This window comes from Rhinolophus sinicus, chromosome 1 (genome assembly GCF_057876585.1).
Source record: "Rhinolophus sinicus isolate RSI-liver-muscle chromosome 1, RSI-T2T, whole genome shotgun sequence".
NCBI lineage: Eukaryota > Metazoa > Chordata > Mammalia > Chiroptera > Rhinolophidae > Rhinolophus > Rhinolophus sinicus.
This window is the reverse complement of record NC_142501.1, coordinates 127,412,432-127,434,558: the sequence shown is the minus strand read 5'-3', so window position 1 is coordinate 127,434,558 and position 22,127 is coordinate 127,412,432. Positions and strand designations below refer to the sequence as shown.

Below are 22,127 nucleotides of genomic sequence, written 5' to 3'. Positions count from 1 at the left end.
AGCTAGTATATTGCAAAAAAACGCACAAAAATACTAGATCCATCTATTAAGATGAGGTGGGTTTCATTGTATAATTCTCACTACTCAGAAAGCTTGAAGCTCCAGTAACGCTTCTGAGAGCAGTAACCTGGATACTCACCAAGCGTTAGTTGCAGTCTCATCCTGTCATGTGAAATTTTAAAGTGGAACTCACTGCTTTGATTGGTGAAACTAGAAGAAGCAGTTTAGTCATCAGCAGATAAGTGGTATGGGTTATTTATTGGGTGGTTTTTCTTTCCCCTTCCTTTTTGAGAAAAATTAGAATGATTTATCTTTACTCATTCAAAAACTCTAACTACCCTAAGGAGAAAATGACCACAAAAATTTTCTCTAAAAGTGATGCAGCAACAGCTGTCTAGGAGTCATTTAGCAGTAATTCACTTCAGGCAATTGAAGAGTGATTATACAGATATCACGTCTATGAAAATGACATTCTAATTAAAGTGTGAGGAAGAGCTCAAGAGACCTTATTTAGATTCCCTATTCTGTGATTTGGACAGATGTTTTGATATTACAAATTAAATCATAAGGAGAAAAAAATGTCTCTTTGTATCTCTATGGTCTAAAACACTAGCAAAAAGAACAGAAAAAGTGTTTAACAGATTTTTGATAGGTTATCATTCCACAGGCTTTCTATATATAAACAATGCATTTGACCTTGCCAGGGTCCTTGAAGGTGGCTTTAGCAACAGAAATCACTTGGATAATGGAATACAGCAGTTAAAAATACGACCTTCAGAGTCCGCTGACAGGGAGCCGAGCCTCATAGCCCCCACTGCCTAACTGAGTCCTTTGCGAGTTCCTGGACTGCTCTAACCTACACTGTCATTTTTGTAAATAAGGGCCATGGGTGCTCTCTCACAGGGATGTTGTAAGCATTTAACTAGATAACATTTGTAGAATCCCTGGCATGAGAAGAAGCATTCGATCAATTTTAGTAATTGTTTTAAAGATAACCCCTTCTTGCAACATTGGGGTCTCTCAATATTCACATTTACACTGGGTGGAGCTGGATTTTGAATTCTTTCAACCTGTTTCTATTTCATAGACGAAATCCACTGTCCCATCAGGAATGCCAAATGGTAGATTATTATTGATTAACAAAGGGAAAGGCTAAAGTGAAAGTTCAGTGAGCAAAGCAAGTTATAAAACATATACAGAATGACCTCATTTTTAAAAAATGTATATAAACTTGCTTAGGAGGCCATATATCCAAATATTAACATGAGTTAATCCTAAATGCCCTTTATTTTCTCTTTTATACTTTTTGCCAGATTTTCTGCAGTGAACCTGTATTTTCTTATTAGAGAAAAACAACAAATGCTAATTTTATAAGAAAAGAAACATAAAGTCACAGTGGATCCAATCTGTAGGAGTGCAAGTTCAGGCTGCATCTAGTGCGTGCAGAAGTAGAGAGAAACCATGGTGATGGGAGCAGGGAGCCCCGGAGATCACTCCATCCATTTGGTGTAAGATCCTGCAAATTGGGAGCATTCGGTATTTCAGAATCTTCAGTGAGGTTTTCTATTTGCCCAAATCACCAGAGTCTTGTTCTATATCTCACTTGTTCCAAGTATGTAAATGCCTCCAGCAACTGATCGGGTGTCTGAGAGGCTCTTGGAACTAAACCCTGGCTGTCCACACCTGCTGTCACCAGTCATGGCCCCCAAACTGACCAAGGGTGAGGAAACACAGTTGTCAAGCATCTGGAGCTCTGACTTTATTTTAACTTAGGGAAACATATAGTGTACGATTTTTAGATTATTTAATTTAAAAATATTCATATTCTTAATCATACTTAATTTTATTTATATTTCAGTGGTGTGAGTAATATTTTGTGGAACATTTAAAAACATTCCTAACTTTAGGGCTTATTAATTAAATTTTTGGGGAAAAAATCTCAGAGCAAAAGATTTGGCCATATTTTTGTCTCTTTTATGACAATAACTTTTATTTCAGGAATATTTACCAAAATTAATGTATTTGTAAATTGCATTTGCCAAAGTTGACCGGACACATTGCCCATAGAGTTTTGAGCTTACCCATCTCGAGTTGCAGTAGAACTGAAATTTTCTGTATAATTGTTTCTCTACTTAACTTTATAAGAAAACACATGTCCCAACCGAGGATAGCCCCACTTTAGGTTTCAACATGGTTTGGGTTTTACAGCGTTCAAGATTTTCCTAACTACGCACCTCTTTTTTTTTTTTTTCTTTCCTTTTCTTTTTTGGTCTTAAAACACGCTCTTTTGGCTGGTTCAATAAGTTGTTCCTGCCAACCAGTTGCTTTTATGGTAATTGACAGTGTAGCTGATTTTTGGAACCTTAGAATGTAAAAACGCATTTCAGCTCAGACTCCGGAGACGCTGAGCCAAGCTACTCGCAGAGTAAGAGCCACAGCTGAGCAGAACGTAGGGCAGTCATACCCTAAGTCTGTGCATGTTAATTAGTGGCAGTGAAACGTCTGCTCTAGCTCAGACTTAAGATTTCCCTCTCTTCGGCAACATTCAGAATCCTTCCTTCTCCTGTCAGATTGTTTCTTGAGCTACTTACTGGGTGCCCATTCTGGAGGGGGCTGGGGAGACCACCTGTCTGAGGTGGGCAGAAGTAAGCCCCTGAGCCCTGGTGATGGGTGAATACACACTGCTCCTTGAACACAGTCTATAGGCTGAAAAGGCACAAAATACAGATCCAGATAAGGGCCAGCAAGCTTATACTTCAAAGGAAAAGAGCATAAGAAAAAACAAAAATCTTCTCATTTAATACAGTTATTTAATATGAGTAGATTGTAAATTTTCTGAGTTCCCCTCAAATGATACCAGTTCTCTAAAATAACTGGGGCATTTTCCCAAATTTCATCTCAGCACAACAAATAGAAAAAACTCTCCCCAAACTGCCAGATCTCCATAGCCCTTTGCTTTCCTACAAAAGCACAAATATTTCTGAGTAAAAGGGCCCCTGTTTGCTCTCTTCCTTCTACTTGTTCTTCTGGGAACTAGAACACACTACACTGCAGGAGGTGGCTCTTGGACGCATAATGTCCTAGTGACACTGGGCAGCCCCCCAATAACAGCAACAGGAAAGCATGCCCTCCTAACACCAATTTACGTTTCGAACCAAAACTGCCCTGGACACAGAGATTCCCCAAAAGCAGTAGTAGTCAGCTTTTTCTTGTTCGTTTGAAATCTTTGACAAATCTTTGTTAAACGCTGTTTTAGCATTGACGATTGATGAAGAAGCAAAATGTTTCTTCTGTTCCTTACTTTTTGCGAGGACTTTTCTTCTGTTGCTGGGAAAGGAACCTGAATCTATACCTGATGACACTGCATGTATTTGTCTGCCTTAGATTTAAAATACAGGATTCAGTCTTTTGAAGACTGCCGAATACACTGTTGAAATTTGTGAAACTAATTAGGAATACCCGATCAGGGATTGGAGTCTGTGTTTTTACACTTCAAAGGTATTTTCATAGGCACCAAACTGTAAAACACAGACACCCAACGAGTAAGCAGAATTTTATAATCTCACAGTTGGCTGCAGTAAACTTGTTTCTTGGTGGAAGGAGTTCAGGGAGGCATCCACGGGGGACACTAGCGGTATCCAGCCTTTCATGGGGGTGCAGGACCTCCAAGTTCACTCTTCGTCTCAAATAGAAGCTCTCCGTGGACCTTAACGGTGAATGACACGTTCTCCTTCCACAGGCAGGCTCCATTCATTCTGGCATCTCTGGGCTCTGTAACCCATCACTTATTTGGTAGCCACCGGCTTCCGTCTTGTCGCCTGTGCACTAATCACTCTCAGGTTGACCATTCAGGTAGGGAGTCTGATTCTGGCCCCCCGTGCCTGTGAGACTGCTTGTTTGGGAGCCAGAGCATCAGTTACATGGTCTTTTCTAAATTATGTTTCGTTATTTCCCTAATGTTATTTAAGCTTCATGGAACTTATTCTGCTTTTGCCAAGTCTTTCCATTGAATAAATATCTCCATAACCTATTGCTTCACTCTGGCAACAGAATTGTTGCAATTTGTGGGCAAAATTGAGCAAAGGCCTAACTCTTTTATTTTTATTTTTTTTCTCTGTAAAATGTCCAATGTTTCTGGCTTTCTTCCTCCTAAACAAAGGCCTTGACTTGTTTTGTGTTCTGGTAGCGCCTTGTCTCTGTCATTACTGAGTAAAGATTTACAGATAACAGCACTAAACAAAGAATGATTAAATGGACATCACAGAGACATGCTGTCCACACACAGAGTCACTAATACTAAATAAGTTAAGACACAAAGTGCTTAGAATAGTGCCTGGCACATAGGAAGTGATCTGTAAACTAGGATTATCAGAGTTCTGTAAATTACAAGCTGTCATTCTTTTCCTCCCTTTGCATGAGTACTTTTATAATTCCAAAATTATTGAAAGCAGCAGAGGTGTAGCTAACTATCCAGGTCCACCTAGTAGGAGCCAGAAAATCCAGAGGCTGACCAGCCAACACTCACAGATCCAATTATTAATATTTCCCCAAAGGATTCCTAAAATGAAAGGAGGAACTAACATTTGTTGTTCCATTTGGGGCCAGACATACATCATCTCATTTATTCTTCCTAACAACCTTGTCATTTTTTACTAAGTGTTTTTGTTTTTGCTTGCTTTATTTTTTTATTTTTATTTTTTAAATTTTTTTTAAGCTCCCTGGGTCCCTGGGTCCCTGGGTGAAAGGTTGTGCAAAGAGCTTGTAATAACCCATTATTGTCTTCTGGCCTACGCTGTAAGGCCTGACTCCTGATTCTTTTCCTTCACAGAGGGCATCGCAGTTTAGCTGCCTAATCTACACGTTATGTAGATATTTTCTCTTGACCATGTCTTCCCTGGGAAATTTTGCCATGGTTGGACTATATTATGATCATGTTGATGTTCTTTTCAAGTCTCTTCCAGTTGCATGACTCTCGTAGAGCCCAGAGCTAGACATTATGCTGCATGGCCTACCTAGCCTTGAGCACTACAGAGAGAAAAAAACATGCCTTCAGAAATATTGAGTTTGGGGGTGGTAAAAGAAAGGGAGAAGACTGAGTGCAGGAAAAGACAGCTTTCCAAAGGCCACAGAATTAGAAAATGGTCTGGGCAAACACTGCGTTTTTCATGTTTCCTGCACGCGGCACAGCACCTCTTCCTATAGCTGTTCAAGTAACGGTGGTTGTTGACAATGATGGTGGTGATGATGGTGACTTAACCGATACATAGTTTTGGAGTGTCATAGGCCGATGGGGACTCCCAACCCCTCTCCTTTGTCCCCACTCCCCTGCCATGCTGGTAGCCCCTCTTTCCCTCCGCCTGTCTGTTTTTGTGTTCCCAATGCCATATTCTTTCCGTCAAAGAGTTAATCAAGATCAGTAACCCGTTTCATCTTTCTGTATATTGATGTGGTATTGGTAAACATTAGTGTTCTGAGTGAGGGAACAAATCTAAACCAAAGGTGAGAGTGCGTAAGCAAAAGCTTGCACCCTAACTTTCATTTCCTGCAGCAGCAGGCTAAGGAGTTCATTTGGAGCTTGAAGACTGGTGCGTACTTGCTGTACTATGCCAGGAAGCCCTGTGTTGCTGTCAGCATTGGGTCTGTTACTCATTTGCTCACTAGCGAGATGGAACTGTTTGCCAGCCTTGTTTCTGAGATGGAGGTTTGATTCCTATGAAATCATAGACTACTGAGACAGAGGTACCCTGAAGATCGTCTAGGAATTCCCTTACTTTATAGTTGGGGAAATTGCACCCCAAACATTGTAGCACTGTAATCTGCCCAAAGGGACACAGGACTGGTGGGGAGAAACCAGAACCTGGCCCCAGGTACAGTTAGCACTCTTTTCCCTATACCATTCGCTTCCTCATGAAAAGGCCCAATTTCTCAGAAAAATTGAGCTCAGATTTTTGTATATCTATGAAAGCTACTTTTCCTTCTTTATTTCCTGTTCTCATCATATTACTGGTTCTTTGCAAAGAGATTTGTTTTTGTACCTTAATTTTAACTACCTTTGCAACAAAAAAGAAAACAAACCTAATTTTCAACTATATTTTCTGATGAACTTTTATTTCAGATAATTAATGATGAAATTCCTGAGGTTGAAAAAAGAGAAAAAGAAAAGTAATTGAATTTCTGCTTTTCTTTACAGACACTCTGGAAAATGGATCCAATAAGGGTGACAGGTGAGCAATAGGATTTTATTTGCCTTTTATGCTTTTCAGTGGTAGCATTTTCTACATACACTGCAGTGAGTTTGATCATTTTCTCTCTGTTTTGCTTAAATCCAGTGCAGCTAATAGAAAGGGACCAAACAAGGATGACACATACTGGAAGGAGATCAATGCAGCTATGGCCTTAACAAATCTTGCACAGGGAAAAGACAAACTGCAGGGAACTACCAGCTGCATCATCCAGAAGTCGTCACATATAGCAGAAGTAAAGACAGTCAAAGTGCCACTGGTTCAACAATTTTAAGAGTTGTCGCTTTTCAGATCAATGGCTATTCTTCACGTTGGTGTGTTTTTTCATAAATTTTCATCTTAAGAGCCAAAGCAGGAGTGAAAATGACTCCCTTTCAAACCTCTTCTTATTTTTAAATATCCTAAATATATCACTTAATTGCTTCTGTAAAAGACATATAAATTATAAAAAAAAAAAACTCACTTTAATCAAAAGTATTAACTTATTTTATGTTACTCAAACTATGCATACAGTGTCTGCATTGCCATTACAGTAAGTGCCTTGCTTCCCGAAAATAAGCTACAACGTGGGCACAGCAGAGCAGCTATGCCTCAAAATGACAGTGCCCGTAAGGCTTATTAGTCTGTGTTTGTCATTCCAGATGGACTTGTCCATTCCAGGACTGAAACCATAATTGCCGAAAGCCCTTGAAATGTATTCAACAATTCACATGTTAAAACTTGGAAATCTATTCAGCCCAAATGAAACGTTTCTTTAAAAAAACCCCCCAAAAAAAAACAAAAAAAAAACTATTTCTGTATTTAAAATTGTTCGGTGTGCTTTATAGAGTGACAGTGAGAATTTTATGCATGTATCTTGCCTGCATATCTGATATGTTACAAATTTCCAAAATGAAAGGTGTAGTGATCACATGATGTGTATATTTAAGAAAAATCACAATGAACACAATGTGATCAGAAAAACTTTTTCCAAGCACTGCTGCAAAACACTGCAGTGCTCTTTAGAATTAATTTGGATTTTCTTTTTCTCAAGTTTTGCTGAACTTCTAAAATATTTATTATATAGGTAATTCGAAATTTTTCTTTATAGAACTAAATCCATAGTTTAGTTTTAAAACATAATCCTGTTTGGTATTTTTTTGTGATGGAAGTTGTTTTTCATATGGAATGGCTAAAAACCTTTTACTTGGTTCATTTCAAATTACAATTGCTGATGGGCAATTTATATTGCAATGAGAACAAGACAAGGAAAGAAATGTATCTCTGTGAATATGCATATACACACGTAAAATTGATTTCTAAATTTAAAACATATGGAAAACAAAACATTGAACAGTCTCTGAATTTTGCCAAGTAGGACATTAAAGTAAAAATTAAGTGAAACCGTGCATTAAAAGAAAGAACATTTTGTTTCTAAATTAGACTATCACTGAGTGAAAATAATCAATATCGAGAAAGAAGAATATGTTTTTCAATCAAACAATAATATTCTAATCAGCTTGGGGAGACTTGAAACTTGGATAAACAGTAGAGACGCCAAGCATAACAGCGTATATGTGCTGCAGAGAAGTAAAAAGGATTTGACTCTTTTATGGTGGGATGTTTTTTTCTGAGTATGTAATCTATTTTGTAATTTTTTTTTTTTAAACTGGAAAGCATTTTTGTGAGTGTGAATGAGAGCCAGTAGTGCAGCCATGTGGTGACATTTTTCTTTATTTTGCAAAATGCTTTTAAAACCAAAGGCTGCTCTAGTTGATATATGGACATTACCAATCTTGATATAAATTGTAGGACACTTTTTCATGTAACAAAGCATTTGGGGATTGGGTTTATTTAGTGTAATGAAGAGAATTTGATATAAAATATTTTGTATATATATATATATTTTTACTTTGTTTTCTAAATTGCTGTTTGCAGTAACAGTAAGTGCAAAGCAAGATATGTAAGTTATGACTGTATGATCAGATGAAGTATGAGTTCCTTTGGTTTACATCCTTAAGTAGTTACAGATCCATGATAAAAAAAACTTTTGAATCTTTATAAAATAGTTTTGCCAAAATGGTAACATGTCAATGAGAACTAAAGACAAGTACTTCATTCTTTTTCATACTATTATAAGTTATTCTGGTATGAAATATTTTAATAAAATTGGTTTGTTTGTTTTTTTGACTATTTTGGTTAGATGAATGGATGCTGGTTTTTTATTTGAATTAGTCATAATTCACTTTTGCCATCTTTTTAAAAGAATCAGCAAATTTGTTCTATGTTGTAAACTATGGATGACAAGCCAATATAGGACAGTTACTCACATGATTTTTTTTTTTTTTTTTTTTTAAATACCAAAGCTTGGAGTCTGGCCTAGAAACACATCAAGAAGATTTTATAATTAACACATCCTTGGCAATATCTCCAATTGCAATTAATTTTAATTTATTTTTTCTTTTGCTGCTTTAACATTTTCTGGAAATTGAAGTCATCCTTTAAAAGAATCTTGAACAATGCTGAGCCAGCAGCTGAGAATCTAACTCATAATTTATGTTGTAGAGAAATAGAATTACCTCTATGCTTTGTTTTGCCATATGTAATCATTTCAATAAAATTAATAACTTCCAGGAGTTCTTGACAGATTTAAAATAAAAGTTAATTTCTAGACCTCAATGATCATATGAATTTTATTTTCCTTTGAGAGTTGACCAGGTGGAGAAAGAAGCAGAACAGAGGGGCCCATTATATGCCATAATTCTCCTTAGTTTGGTAAGGGGTATGATATGAGAGTGCTGCATTTGTGTTAGGTTTGATTTCATCACCTCAGACCACCAACCCATCTTTTAAGAGCTGAGAAAAAGAGAGTGTGATTCTAACTGTTAAAATATATAACTTTAAAATGTACATTTTCACAAAATACATTCATTCTTTCAGTAACTAGGACAATAAGCATTATTTCTGTGTGCTATGTACTGGAGAGAACCTTGGCTTTGAAGCTAGACAGATCGATGTTTGCACCCCAGCTCTGCCACTCACTGCTGTAAGATCCAGACACTGTGGGCTCCTGTTTCTTCATCTGTGAAGTGAGAGGAATGTGTTAAACCTTGTAGAGTTTGCTATAAGGTTTACAGATGATATACAGTTTATAAGGTGACTACCAGAGTGCCTAGCATTTTTGAAATAGATATAATTATAATTCCTCTATATAGGGTTTATGTGCAAGAAAGTAGAAATGCAGTAGAATATGAGATATGGGTACGTTAATGAGGAGCCTTGGGAAAGAAACAAATATCTGACATGAAAGACTGCAATGAAAGGGTGAAAGTTGGTATCAGCGTTAGAAAGATCTTCAAGGAAGATCATTTTATTATTAGTTTGAACTTCGTGGAGAAAAGCATAAAGTAAAACAAAGACAGAGACGAACAGGCACGCCAGTAGAAAACACAGCATGTGCGAGAGCTTCCTTCATTCAAATCAACAAGAATCGCTTTTCCCTCTCTTCGTCCTGCTTGAAACTGGTCAAGATGACTAAGAGCTCAAGTCAGTGTATGTATTCTCTGCCTATTCCAAGTAGCAATGTTTAGCAAACAGTGGCAACAGCCATGGTCTGCTTTTAAACTCATCCAGCTCAATGGCACAACATCATGCAAATAAACACAGAGAATACGAGCAAGCTGTCCAGACTCTTCTGTCTGGGGCGGCTTAGGTTGGCCATGCCTTGGAGGGCAGTGTGGAGTGGTGGTCAGAACTGGGCTGGCACAGCCTGGCTGTGTCTCTTCACTCTTTAGTGACTTTGGGAATAAACATATAAGCCTTCAATACCCAGAGTTTGCATCTATAAAATCTGATCTGTGAAATTTACTCCAAAGATCTGGTGTGTGGATTAAGTAAGACAGTGGATACAAAAGTGCTTTGCACACTGCATGGTACTGTACAAATGTTAACGATTATTAATGTGTTCCAGATGACTCTAAAAGTTCTAATATCCCATAATTTTGGCAATATACATTGTGGTTTCCATGAAGCATATAGGACCCCTAGATTTTGTCCAATGCATGTTATGATATACCATCTTTGGCCTTTTTAAGTACAAAGGATCTTTGGTCCTGTACTTCTTTGAAACAGGTATGATCAGAATTAGGTGACTGATTGTCACACTGCAGGGAAAGAATCCTGACTGCACTACCTCCTAGCTTTGAGACACATCTTAGAGGTGGACTGAAAATTTGGTTTGAGAGGTGTGTGCATTGCCCGTAACAAACTTTTTTTTTTTTAAGGTGAGAAAAAAGATTTCTGAGTTTAGAAAAACAAACTGATGTGTTTTTACATCTTTATGTAAAAATGACGCCATGGAAATTCACGTAAAGGTTGTCTCAGTAAGTCTTCTGAAATGAATTTCAGCCCAAAGCCAGTTTCTGGAAATTTAATTAGCGATGAGTCTAATCTGACTTGTATTCATGACTTTTAAAAAATTTCACATTTTAATTCATGTTTTCAAAAAGTATAAATGTAACTTATGCTATCTGTGGAAAAAGGGAAGCAGTATAGAAGAGTACAAGATAAAAAGCCCCATGGCCCATCTCTCCATGATTCCAATCCCACATCCCAAAGATAACCATGGTTAACAATGTCGTGTGTATGCTGACGGAAACGCTATGCATATCCAAACTTGTACTTGTTCATCTTGCACTTCTTACTATATTCATCAGACTGCTCTGCAACAGTTTTTCCATTCCCTCATGTACATGTATGTATCAGAGCTCTATATAGGTAGCTTTCATTATTTTAAATGACTTAGATAGAATTTTATTTTGGGATCTTTTTATAATTTATGTAGCAAATACCCCCTTAATGGACTTTTGGGTTATTTCCCATTTTTAGTTACTATAAACTAATGCTATTCAAAGTGCTGTTTCACAATGAGATAAGGAGCTTGCACCAGAATATAAATCAACAAACTTCTTAATCAGGAAAATCTTTCTATGAAAAAAAATCTTCACCTGAACTCACAGTGCTCTTAGAAGTATAATTGATTTACATTCTGACCCCTTAATCTCCTCACAGACTAGTAACATCACCAGGCAAATCATGTTGAATAGCACTGCTGTAATTACTGATGCAGTGAACATCCTGTGCATATATGTCTTAGGCCATTTATACCTCTGTGGAATAAATACCTAGGTATTTAATTAGCGATGAGTGGCATTAATGGCCCAAATGATAAGTACCTGAAATATTTTGATGGACAATGCCAAATTAACATTTAAAATTTCTACCAATTTATATACTTCCAGCAGTAGGGTGTGAGTGTCTGTCTTTCCACAACTTGGTCAAAACATTGAGAATTATTAAACTTTTCCATACTTGACAATGTGGTAAGTAAGAAATGATATCTCATCAGTGTTTTAACTTATACTTTTTAAGATGAGTGAAATTGTACATAAGGTTATTGGCCATTAGTATTTCTTTTCAGTGAACTGCTTGTTAATGTCTTTCCTTCTTTCGTTCTTTTTTCCTTCCTTTCTTCTATTTGTTATTAATTAGTATGATCTATTTGTACATTTTAAAATTCAGTATCTTGTCTATAATATGTTACCAATATCTTCCTGTGTTTTTAAATATATTTTTTGCATTATATTTTTTAAATTCAGAAGCTTAAACATCATCTGTGCATATACACAGGGTGAATGGGAGGGTGCTGCATATATTTGGCCATCATAGAAAAAGTGTAGTATAGTATTTCAGAGCACAAACTCGGGAGCCAGACTGCTGAGGTTCCAATCTTCTCTCTTCTGCTTACTAGTTCCACGATCTTGGACAAGACACTTAACCTATCTAACCTCAGTTTTGTCATCTGTAAAATACTGATCATAATAATACCTATTTCTTAGTGTTGTTGTGAAGATTAAATTCCTTATTATGTACAAAGCACTTGTAATAATAGTACCTGGTACAGAGATAGTGCAAAGATTGTAAGGAGATTCATCCATCTCTTCTGCTATTAGTATTATGGTATTATTCTGCTTTTAGTAGTTTTGTGTGCTTAAATCTTATATCCACTGGACTAAAATTATATTTTGGCCTAAAAACAAGCTAGTCACCCCCCCACCCAAAGAAAGACATGTATAAATCTAAAGAAATATGTACAAGATCCATATCGACAATCTGCAAAACTGATTAAAAAAATCAAAGAACTAAATATATAGAGAGAGATATTTCATGTTCATGGATGGAAAGACTCAATATGGTCAAAGATGTCAGTTCTTCCCAACTTGAGCTATAGATTCAATGCAATCCCAAACAAAATCCCAGCAAGTTTTTCTGTGGATATCAACACACTGAATCTAAAGTTATGTGGAGAAACAAAAGACCCAGAATAGCCAATCCAATATTGAAGAACAAAGTTGGAGAACTGACACTCCCAACTTCAAGACTTATCGTAAAGCTACAGTAATCAAGGCAGTATGGTATTACCAAAAGAATACCCAATTTCAGCAATGGATTAGAACAGATAGCCCAAAAATAGGTCCATGCAAATACAGTCAACTGATATTTGACAAAATAGCAAAGACAATACAATGGAGAAAAGATAGTTTGTTTTTTATTCAAAAAATGGTGCTGGAACAACTGGACATTCACATGAAAAAAGAAAAAATGAATCTAGACACATCCTTCAAAAATTAATTCAAAATGGATTACAGATCTAAATGTAAAACACAGAACTATGAAACTCTTAGAAGATTACATAGGGGGAAACCTAAGTGATTTGGGGTATAGAAATGACTTTTTAGATACCTTATCAAAGGCAAGATACATGAAACAATTGATAACTATACTTCATTAAAATTATAAAAATGTCTGACACACAATGCCAAGAGAATAAGAAGACAAGCCATAGACTGGGAGAAAATATTTGCAAAAGACACATCTGATAAAGGACTGTTATCCAAAGTGTACAAAGAACTCCTAAAACTCAGCAATAACAAAATAACCTGATTTTTAAAATGGGCCAGAGACCTTCAGAGACAACCTCACCAGAGAAGATATACAGATGGCAAATAAGCATAGGAAAATATGTTCCATATCATATGTAGAGATGTAACATCTCTACAAGAACTGTATGAAAGATCTAGCTGCTTCACAAAATTGCCAGTTTTTAATGTCTTAGCCATTATGGTAGATTTGCAGGGGCTTCTCATTGTGGTTTGAATTTTTGTTTTTAATATTAAAATTCCTTATATTCATATTATTTAATATTAATATTTAATTATCATTTAATTTGTGGTTTTAATATGTATTGAATATTTAGATATTGTGGAGTGCCCATTTAAGCTTTTTGCTCAGTTTTGTATCGGGTTCTCTGTTTTTTTCTTATTGATTTTGAAGTATTCCTTAATACTTTATGGATATGAGTCTTTTATCAGATGTATATGCACTTGCGTGTGTAGCAAGTATCTTTCATGAAAGTGTTTTCTAAATATTTTGAATCTCTTTGAATGCATTTGTTTGTCTGTTTGTTGATTATTAAGTTATAATAATTCTCTTCCAACAGTTGTCTCAGTAGAAACTCCTCTTCTGAATATCATGTTTGTTATTTCCCTCTGGCTGAATGACACCAATTTTCATTGCATACTCAAGACTTTCTTCATTTGAGGCCCAAATCCATCTTCAGCAGTGGAAAGCCTTTGAGTAGGGGGGCGGGGAAGACACTTTCAGCCCCTGTGACCAGGAGGCAGACCATCAGCATGCCTGAAGGCATCCTCTCCAAGCTGCATAACTGCAAAAAGTAGAAAGAACTCTCTGCCGACTGCTCAGCCATCCTACAGCACTCCAAGGGTCAGGACCTCACCCTGTCTCTGCTGCCTTCTTCTCAGAGATTTCTGTATTTTCACAAGCCAGACTTTCTCTAAAAACTTCAAGCTTCATGCTAACCTTGGGGGCTCTCCTTTACCACTCTCCAAGTTCTAGTCTAGACAGAGGGAAACAAACAAATGATCTCCTGTCCTCCCTCCCCCTCCTCCTCCTCCTCTTCCTCCTCCTCCTCCTCCTGCTCCTCCTCCTCCTCCTCCTCCTCCTCCTCCTTTTCTACTCCCCCTCTCCCCCTCACTCTCCTCCTCCCTCTCCCTTGCTCTCTTTCAGTCACAGGACCAAGTCTTTCCTCAACTCCACAGGCTCTGCCTGACAGCTCAACAGCCGCTTCCCTGAGGAGTTGAATTGAAGCAGTGAAGGGCAGGGCAGCTGTGATGCACATGTGGGCTGCCATTTTCCCAATCTCTGTTTCTTGAGTTACACACTTGAGTTATACACAAGTACTATCTGTTGAATCCTCAGTATGAATGAGGACATGACTAGAACTCTTATACTTCCTCTCACTGCCACATGTTGTTTTTAAGAATTTTCTTTTTAATTTTACATTGTCAGTATTTATGCTACTTAAATGATTCTCTGAAACCATTATTCCCGCAGTCACTGAAATGGGTTTAATACTTAGTGTGAATCCTTTCATATTCTATGTCCCCTTCCTGAGTTTATCTATTTTGATTTATCTTTTGATTGGGTGGATGCTGTCATTATTTGTTTTTATTGTTGTTGTTGTTGTTTTAGAAAAAAAGATGAGCTCATACAGGCTGTGTTCCCTCAGGTTGAAGCTGTCTTCTGTTCCTTTATACATTCATGATAGCCTAGATAGGTACAGGTTTGGGGTCTTGTTTTCGCCCACAGAATTCTTGTTACTGCTGCACTACTAATTGACTGGTTGGATAATGTTGGGGAAAACTCTGGTGCCAGCCTTATCTTCCCACCGAAACATTAGTAATATTTTTGCCTGAATTGCATAAACTTCTTTATTTATGCTTAAAGTTCAGTAATTTAGCCAGATGTGTCTAAGGGTTATTCTGGAGCATACCGTGTCTTCTGCATCTACAGATCGAAACCTACTTTATCTCAGGAAAAAATTTCTTATATCCAAATTATTTAAGTTCCCTTTTTCTGTTCTCATCCTCAATATTGCCCATTTGCCATATTCACTAATTCAATTTTTACTTACTATGTCCCTATACTATATACCAGGCACTTTCTAGGTGTTGGGTATAAGATGTACTAATAGAGCATAACAGAATTCTGGTTATAGCTCCTGTGTCAGTCTTTCATACCTACTTTTAGCACTAACAAATTTCCTTTTTGTTGTTTCACAGCTCTGCTTTGTTTTGTTAAATTATCTTCTACTTCTTTCCTGCCCTCAGGAGGCTCCCTTTTCACATCCTCTGTCATATCATTTATATCCTCTTTGAACTTGCTTTTCAAACTGTATTTCTTCTTTAGCTTTTTTGAGTATGTAGAGTAATATTTGTCAGAAATGTTCTTCTTTTCCTGGAAAATTTCTTTCCATGCAGGTTCTTCGTTTGCTTTTCCTTGTTATGCTTGGTTTCCTCCTTTTTGAGACTTGCATTCAGGTCCCGTTTTTTGTTTGTTTGTTTGTTTGTTTGTTTTTCATTTTTACTTCCTCTTTGCTTAAGAATGGGTGTGGGAGCAGGGAGGGCACAGTGTCCCTGGCAGCTCCAGTCCAGGTATGTGCTTAAGAACAACACCATGCTCGTATTTCTTCCTAAATCTGCTTTGTGTCTGTGTGAGGGCAGAAGTTCCGTCTCCAGGATGGGCAGGTCTCCTGAAGAGGCTCATAGTGAAATATGGTCACTCTCACAGATTACTTCTTTGTTCAACTGACTCAGGTCTGCAGTTATAAACCAGATCATTGTTTTGTCCCCTTTTCCAGGCCTGGCTCACTTCTAGTCCATTTCTTGATAGGACAGATTCAATCTCACAGCTCCACTCCCCTTCGACTCCCACTGGGATTGACCCCCCCTTTCCTGTGGTCTGCTCATGGTGTAAGTGCTTGTCTTTCTAAGAAAGAGATTATTAGTTGGCTATTTTAGAATTTTGTTCCCCTACTTTTAGAACAATTTATACCTTGCTTGACATTTGGAGAGGTATGCATCAACTTTTACATTATCCCTCAATTTGGTCAAAATGTCATTGCACACAACAGACATTCTTCATATTTTGTGGTTGTGTCCAAGCCAAGTTTTATCAAAGATGGACCTTTGCCCTCTGTTTGCCTCTTTGTTGATACTGGTGGGAGGTACTAGAGAAGATACTATAATTTTGTACTACCATCTTCTACCAATAGTGTCAGGGGAAATTATATTCTTAATATCTTTCTTTATTGTGGTCTTAAATTTTTCTGTTCTATTTCATTTTTTTACTTTCCTTTTTGTAGTTTTCCTAGATTTTCACAACTCTCTTCACCTTTCCTTCTCTCTCTCTCTGCTTGACAATATCATGTTACCTAGAAATGATTTCCTCCTTTAAATAGCCTCACTCTTGCTTTTCCCAGTGAGTCACAAGACCCCCTGAAGTCAATAATGAATGCAGTGGCTATGAAGAAGTGATAACCTCTATTTCCTGTTCACTTTCTCACAGGCGGTTAAGCTTAAATGTGTGCTATAAAATCTCTTCAACCAACAAGCCCAGCCATTTATCACTGTAGTCTTAACTACCTCTGCTTTTTGGATATCTAAACTCCCCAAAGGACTGTCAATTTAACCATAACTACCTAACAACTGCCAAGCCTCACTTTATGAGCTGCTGTTGAGAGTTTAGCTATTTAAGGCTGATTTTTAAAAATTTTTATTGGCACTTCATGGCATTTGCTTGATTTACAGTGCTTACTGTAAATAACCACAAATTAGGGACATTACTTTCCCTTTCAGGTGTAGGCAAAGATTTAACTGAGTACCGAATTATCTTTCTCCATCTATTTAGCTCCTTGCCAGATCATTCTCCCAAGTTCACCCAACTCGAAAAGTCGAATGTGGTCAGTTCTATGGGGAGGAGACCTCCGTGGAAAATGACTTCATGCATCTCATCAAGTACTCTGTGTTTTTTCAAAGATACCCAAAGTGGGAGAAATCTAGTGGTTAAAAAGAGACAGCAAGTGTGTTTCAGCCATAAGAAGGAATGAAATTCTGATACATGCTACAACATGGATGAACCTTGAAGACATTATGCTGCTAAGTAACATAAGCCAAACACTAAAGGACAAATATTATGTGATTCCACCTAAGTGAGGTACCTAGAATAGGTAAATTCATAGAGACAGAAAGTAAATTACAGGTCACCAGGTGTTGGGGAAGGGGCAATAGGCAGTTATTGCTTAATGGGTACAGAGTTTCATTAGGGGTAATGAAGTTTTGAAAATAGATAGTGGTGATGGTTGTACAACATTGTGAATGTAATTAATGCCGGTTAATTGTGACTTTAAAATTGTCTGCATGGTTGTTGGTTTTGTGTTTTTTTTTTAAAGAGATTTTATATATATATATATATATATATATATATATATATATATATATATATATATATAATCCAGAAGTAAAATCAGGATTTTCATTTCCTCCACACACCTCTTCTGAGGGAACTGCAAGTAAAAGCATACCCTTAGGGTCCTGCCTGGGGTCCATTCTCCTCACTCAGGATGCTGAGGCCTTTTGCCTGTATCTTGGTGGATCTCTCTCCTTCACCCTCCAAAGTTTCTCCATTCCTGGTCCTTCCTCCTCTCTCCCGTCCTCCCCCTCTGTGAACACTCCAACCCCAAGTCACCCCGCTGAGTGACACTCCCTTCAACGGTCCTCCCAGCAGTGAGAAGGTGGGTGTGATAGTGCCAACCAATACAAGCTGAGATTTAACAAAAAAACTCACCCAATTCCATGCTGGCACAGAACCTTTCTGGGCACAGACCACCATGGCTCCTCTCCTTCTGCAGTCCCTCATGAGAAGCGGAAGGACCCTCAGACGGAGTATTCGGCTTACCTAGTGACTATGGCCATGAAGAGCAACAGCCTGGTCTCTGCTCTCTGCTCAGAAAGCAGGTCAGATCACTGAGACTAGGGTCCAAATCACCAAGTGGGCAGGTGACCAGTTTGACTTCTACCCCTGCTCTAAATCCTCAAACGAGCTAGGGTTTCACTGCCAGAAGCGGGGGGGGGGGGGGGGGGGGGGGGGAGGTACAGGCACGTGGCAAGAGGAGGGCCACCAGAGCAGCTGCATGGCACAAATCAACAATAATGAAGGCCGTGAACAGGGTTTAAAGAAGGATTGCTCCTCTTTCTAAAACACTATAGAGGCAGGGTCAGATACTACTGGGGGAGGAAAAAAAAAAAAACTAATACCAGGCCAGGGGCTAAATCTGCTAGAGTAGAAAAGAAAGTAAGCCAGCTTGTGTAGTTATAGGAAAGCCTCCCATTTGTACAGTCTCCCCTCTGTAGCTTCGGGTTCACATCCGCAGATTCACCCCACAGTGGTTTGATCCAGGGTTGATCGAATCCGCGGATGAGGCATCCAAAGATACAGAGGGCTGACTAAGGGACTTGAGCATTCCTGGATTTTGGTATCTGCGGGGGTCCTGGAAACAATTGTATACAAAATAGTAGTGACAGGAGAGGTGGGCAGGGTTGGAGACCTGTGCAGAAGCTAAGGCAAAACTAAAATTTGGGAGAAATCCTCGTTATTTCAGGAAATTGGTCATTAAGTGAATTGATGTTTAGTGAATCTGCTTTCAGGTAATCGGAATGTGTAACCCTGTGACTCCCAGTTAGAACTGCCCCTGGTTCATATAAAGCTTATTTTCAGATTTTTCAGAAAATAGCATTTGTCACATAGACACAGGGAGAGAGATAACATGCCAATATACTCGAATGTATTAAATATGTTATTTTACTTAGACATGACAAATAATTCCAGGTTCCAAGAAACAGAGGAAGTAGAGTTTAATTGCATTTATCTGTTTAAATTTGTTCAGAATCATCCAAGGAAACTTCTCATGAGCAGGTGAAGGTGGCAAGAAACAGTGCGTCAGAATTTCTGAGGCTGTGTGGGCCAGTGGAGCCACAAATGTGCGGGAGCATGAAGGGGACTGCCTATTAGCCTAAGAAAAACATCATTAGGAAGGAAATGTGCTACTGAAAACTCTGCCATCGTATATCATGCACCCCAAAGCCAAATACACTGGAAGGTTTTTGTTTATCCACTGTCTGGAATTTTCCATACTTTTGCCATTGACCAATGGAGAAACAGCCTCAGCATCAGGCTGGCTCATTAAGGCCTTTCAGAAAGGAGCCAGTGGACTTAGCATCTCATCCCAGAGGGAAGGCTCCTGATCACATTAAACCAGAATGGAGCTGACTGCTTCCTGCACTGCACTCTTAGTTCAAAGTATAGCTGCACTAAAGTATCTGGAATTACATTCACTCTTTTTCTACCGCTGTTTTTCTCAGAAATATCCTACACAAGCACACAATTTCTCCAACGGGGCCTCACACTTTTGTTTTACTTCCTTATTTCTCTTCAATTCTTTGCCCACCCGCCTCCTCCTTTCCCTCCTTTTCTCTCTCCTTTTTCCTCTTTATGTAGCTACTTGGCAATTTGTCTCTGAGTCGAAGTCAGTGTTCTGGTGGTAAAAACAAACCACACACACACACACACACACACACACACACACACATCCAATGCCTCAAGCTTGAAAACTTCTTTCTGGAAACTCCTCTTTACCATATTTGGGTATCTTACACAATGAAAATGACAGGATCATGTGTGTCAGTACGGTTTTACTGTTGAATCTACAAGGGTTGGATTGCTCCTCCATTAGTAGGTGGAGTCTCCCTGGAAAGATGGAATGATTCTTGGGCCAACTTCTTTGACAAAGAACTGTGAGCCTCGAAAAGGAAATTGGAACCAAGAGCATGGACCAAGCTAGGTGTGAAAGAAGGTTCAGCTTTTCTTGGTCTGGATAGCACAAGGTCCAGTGTCTAAGACACTGCTCCGGAACGGTGGTTGTTAAATATGGCATTTTCAAACTGAGACTGAGAAAAGAAAGTCTCAGAACAAGGCTAGATTTGATACTCAGGCATCCCACATGGGGCTATAATCTTTGGGCTGCAAGCTCTACCTTGCAAGGCAGACTGCCTCTGTTCTCAGTGTTTTCTACTTTTATTTCCCTTTGGTTATCCCCATCCATGATTAAATAATTTTTTTCAGGGAGTCAAGGAAAACAGCTTTTGCCAATGTTTAGGTTTGAATGTCTTAAAGGTACAATGAGTTCCTGAGGCCAGCATGACAAAGGAGGGCCTAAGGCAGGGACAGACCTGGAGTTTCTCTCAGAAAATGAAAGTCCCCTTCTAACACTAATTTGAGTGTCTTGGCCTTAATTCATCATGGAAGTTGGTATTTCTCTTGCCTTTTCCTGGCCAATTCACTTAATGATCTCCTTCTTCCTTCCCAAAACATTTGCAGCCAATTACTAACTTTTCGCTCAATAGAATTAAATTTAAACCTTGTTTAGGGACTTCATTTTTGTTGATTTGTGCCACGCAGCAGCTCTGGTGGCCCTGATCTTGCTATGTGCCTGTACCTGCTCCCTGCTTCTAGCAGTGAAACCCTTGTAAACCAGCCCACCTGGTTTGAGAATTAGGGCAGGGGTAGAAGTCAAACTGGTCACGCGCCCACTTGGTGATTTGGAACCCCAGTGTCAGTGATCTGACCTGCTTCCTGAGCAGAGAGCAGAGACAAGACTGTTGCTCTTCATGGCCATGGTCACTCAGTAAACCGAATATTCTGTCTGAGGGTCCTTCCCTTTCTCGTGAGGAGCTGCAGAGGGAGAGGAGCTCTGGCAGTCTTTAATCAGAAGGATTTTGCAGTACTGCACCACCTTGTGGCAGCATACCCTAATTGCAGATTCTGGCTGGGGTAAGGGGGTGGAGGAGGGTGCAGGGGAGAGGTGAGGCGTGGTTGTTGGCTAGACTAGAACAAGTGAAAATAAATAAAGGAAAATGTCGTTCAAATTGAGTTGGAAGCCCTGAGGAGGAGTTCTCACCCACGTAACTGCAGCAGCTTGCTTTACAAACCCTAGCAGGAAAAAGCTGACTTTACATACCCCTGCAAGAGGAAGATTTTCTCCTTGCCTAGCAACAAGCCAGCCAATGAGAAGCTACCACATCTCAGCCAATGAGAAGTGGCCAAAACCCTGAACTCCAGCTTTTCTGTAATGGACTTTCATTCAAAGCAACCCCTCCCAACTCCCCCTTTTCCTCTATAAAAGAAATTTCCTCTTTCGTTCTCTGGACTTGCCTGTGGTTCCCCATATAATTTGTTGGCATGCTACAAATTATAATGCACATTTATATTTTGCTTAAAATCCAATTTAAAAAAAATTTAACCAAAGGTCCCTTGACTTGGTAAAAAAATGTTCTACCTTGTATTTACCAAAATACAGAACCCTACTAAGTTTACAAAGTTGGCCTCCAAAACTGTCTGAGAATATTTTTCCTCCTTTTCTCTTCATTTTGCATTCTCAAACTTTCTTAAGCTTATCTTTCATATTACTAATTTGATATTAAGCAAGATAGCAATTCAAATATTTTATTTTATCTTGCATTTTATAGCACTCCTTCCTTGACTCATTTAGCTTTTTTAAGAAAAATCTTGATGACTAGTTTTAATCTATTTCATAGAGTCCATGTTTTTTTAAATTTTATTAAGTCCATAGCCGATGCTATCTAAAATTGACTTCCTTCTTCTGCAATCTTTTATAAAATTATGTTCCTCTGCCTTCTGAGTATGTTTTCCTTTATATATTAGAGAATGTCTTCCTAGGCTCATAAGTGTTAGAGTTCAAATAGGAAAACATAAACACTCTGGATATTTTAAACAGGGAAGTTATATTCAGAGAATTGGCTATAGAGATGGTGGAGATGAGAGGTTAAACAGGGATGCTGAGGCAGCCTCCGAGACTGGAGACATGAGAAAAATGGTACTGGTAGAGCCCCAGAGCCAGGCTACCTGGCAGAC

The 22,127-nt window shown here is 38.5% G+C and overlaps 1 protein-coding gene across 3 annotated transcripts in view; it reads left to right on the top strand.

Annotated features, from left to right (window-relative positions):
* Positions 1-8,900, top strand: part of MKX (mohawk homeobox) — a 58,785-nt gene extending 49,885 nt beyond the window's left edge. For 2 of the 3 annotated variants that reach the window (XM_019731545.3, XM_088789391.1), the window contains 2 exons: positions 6,191-6,224; positions 6,330-8,900. In XM_019731545.3, the coding sequence (XP_019587104.2) occupies positions 6,191-6,224; positions 6,330-6,516 (221 nt within the window). In that variant the 3' untranslated portion in view covers positions 6,517-8,900. The remainder of the gene's footprint in view (positions 1-6,190; positions 6,225-6,329) is intronic. The other variant, XM_088789401.1, reaches the window with a different exon arrangement.
* The last annotated feature ends 13,227 nt before the right edge of the window (positions 8,901-22,127 follow it).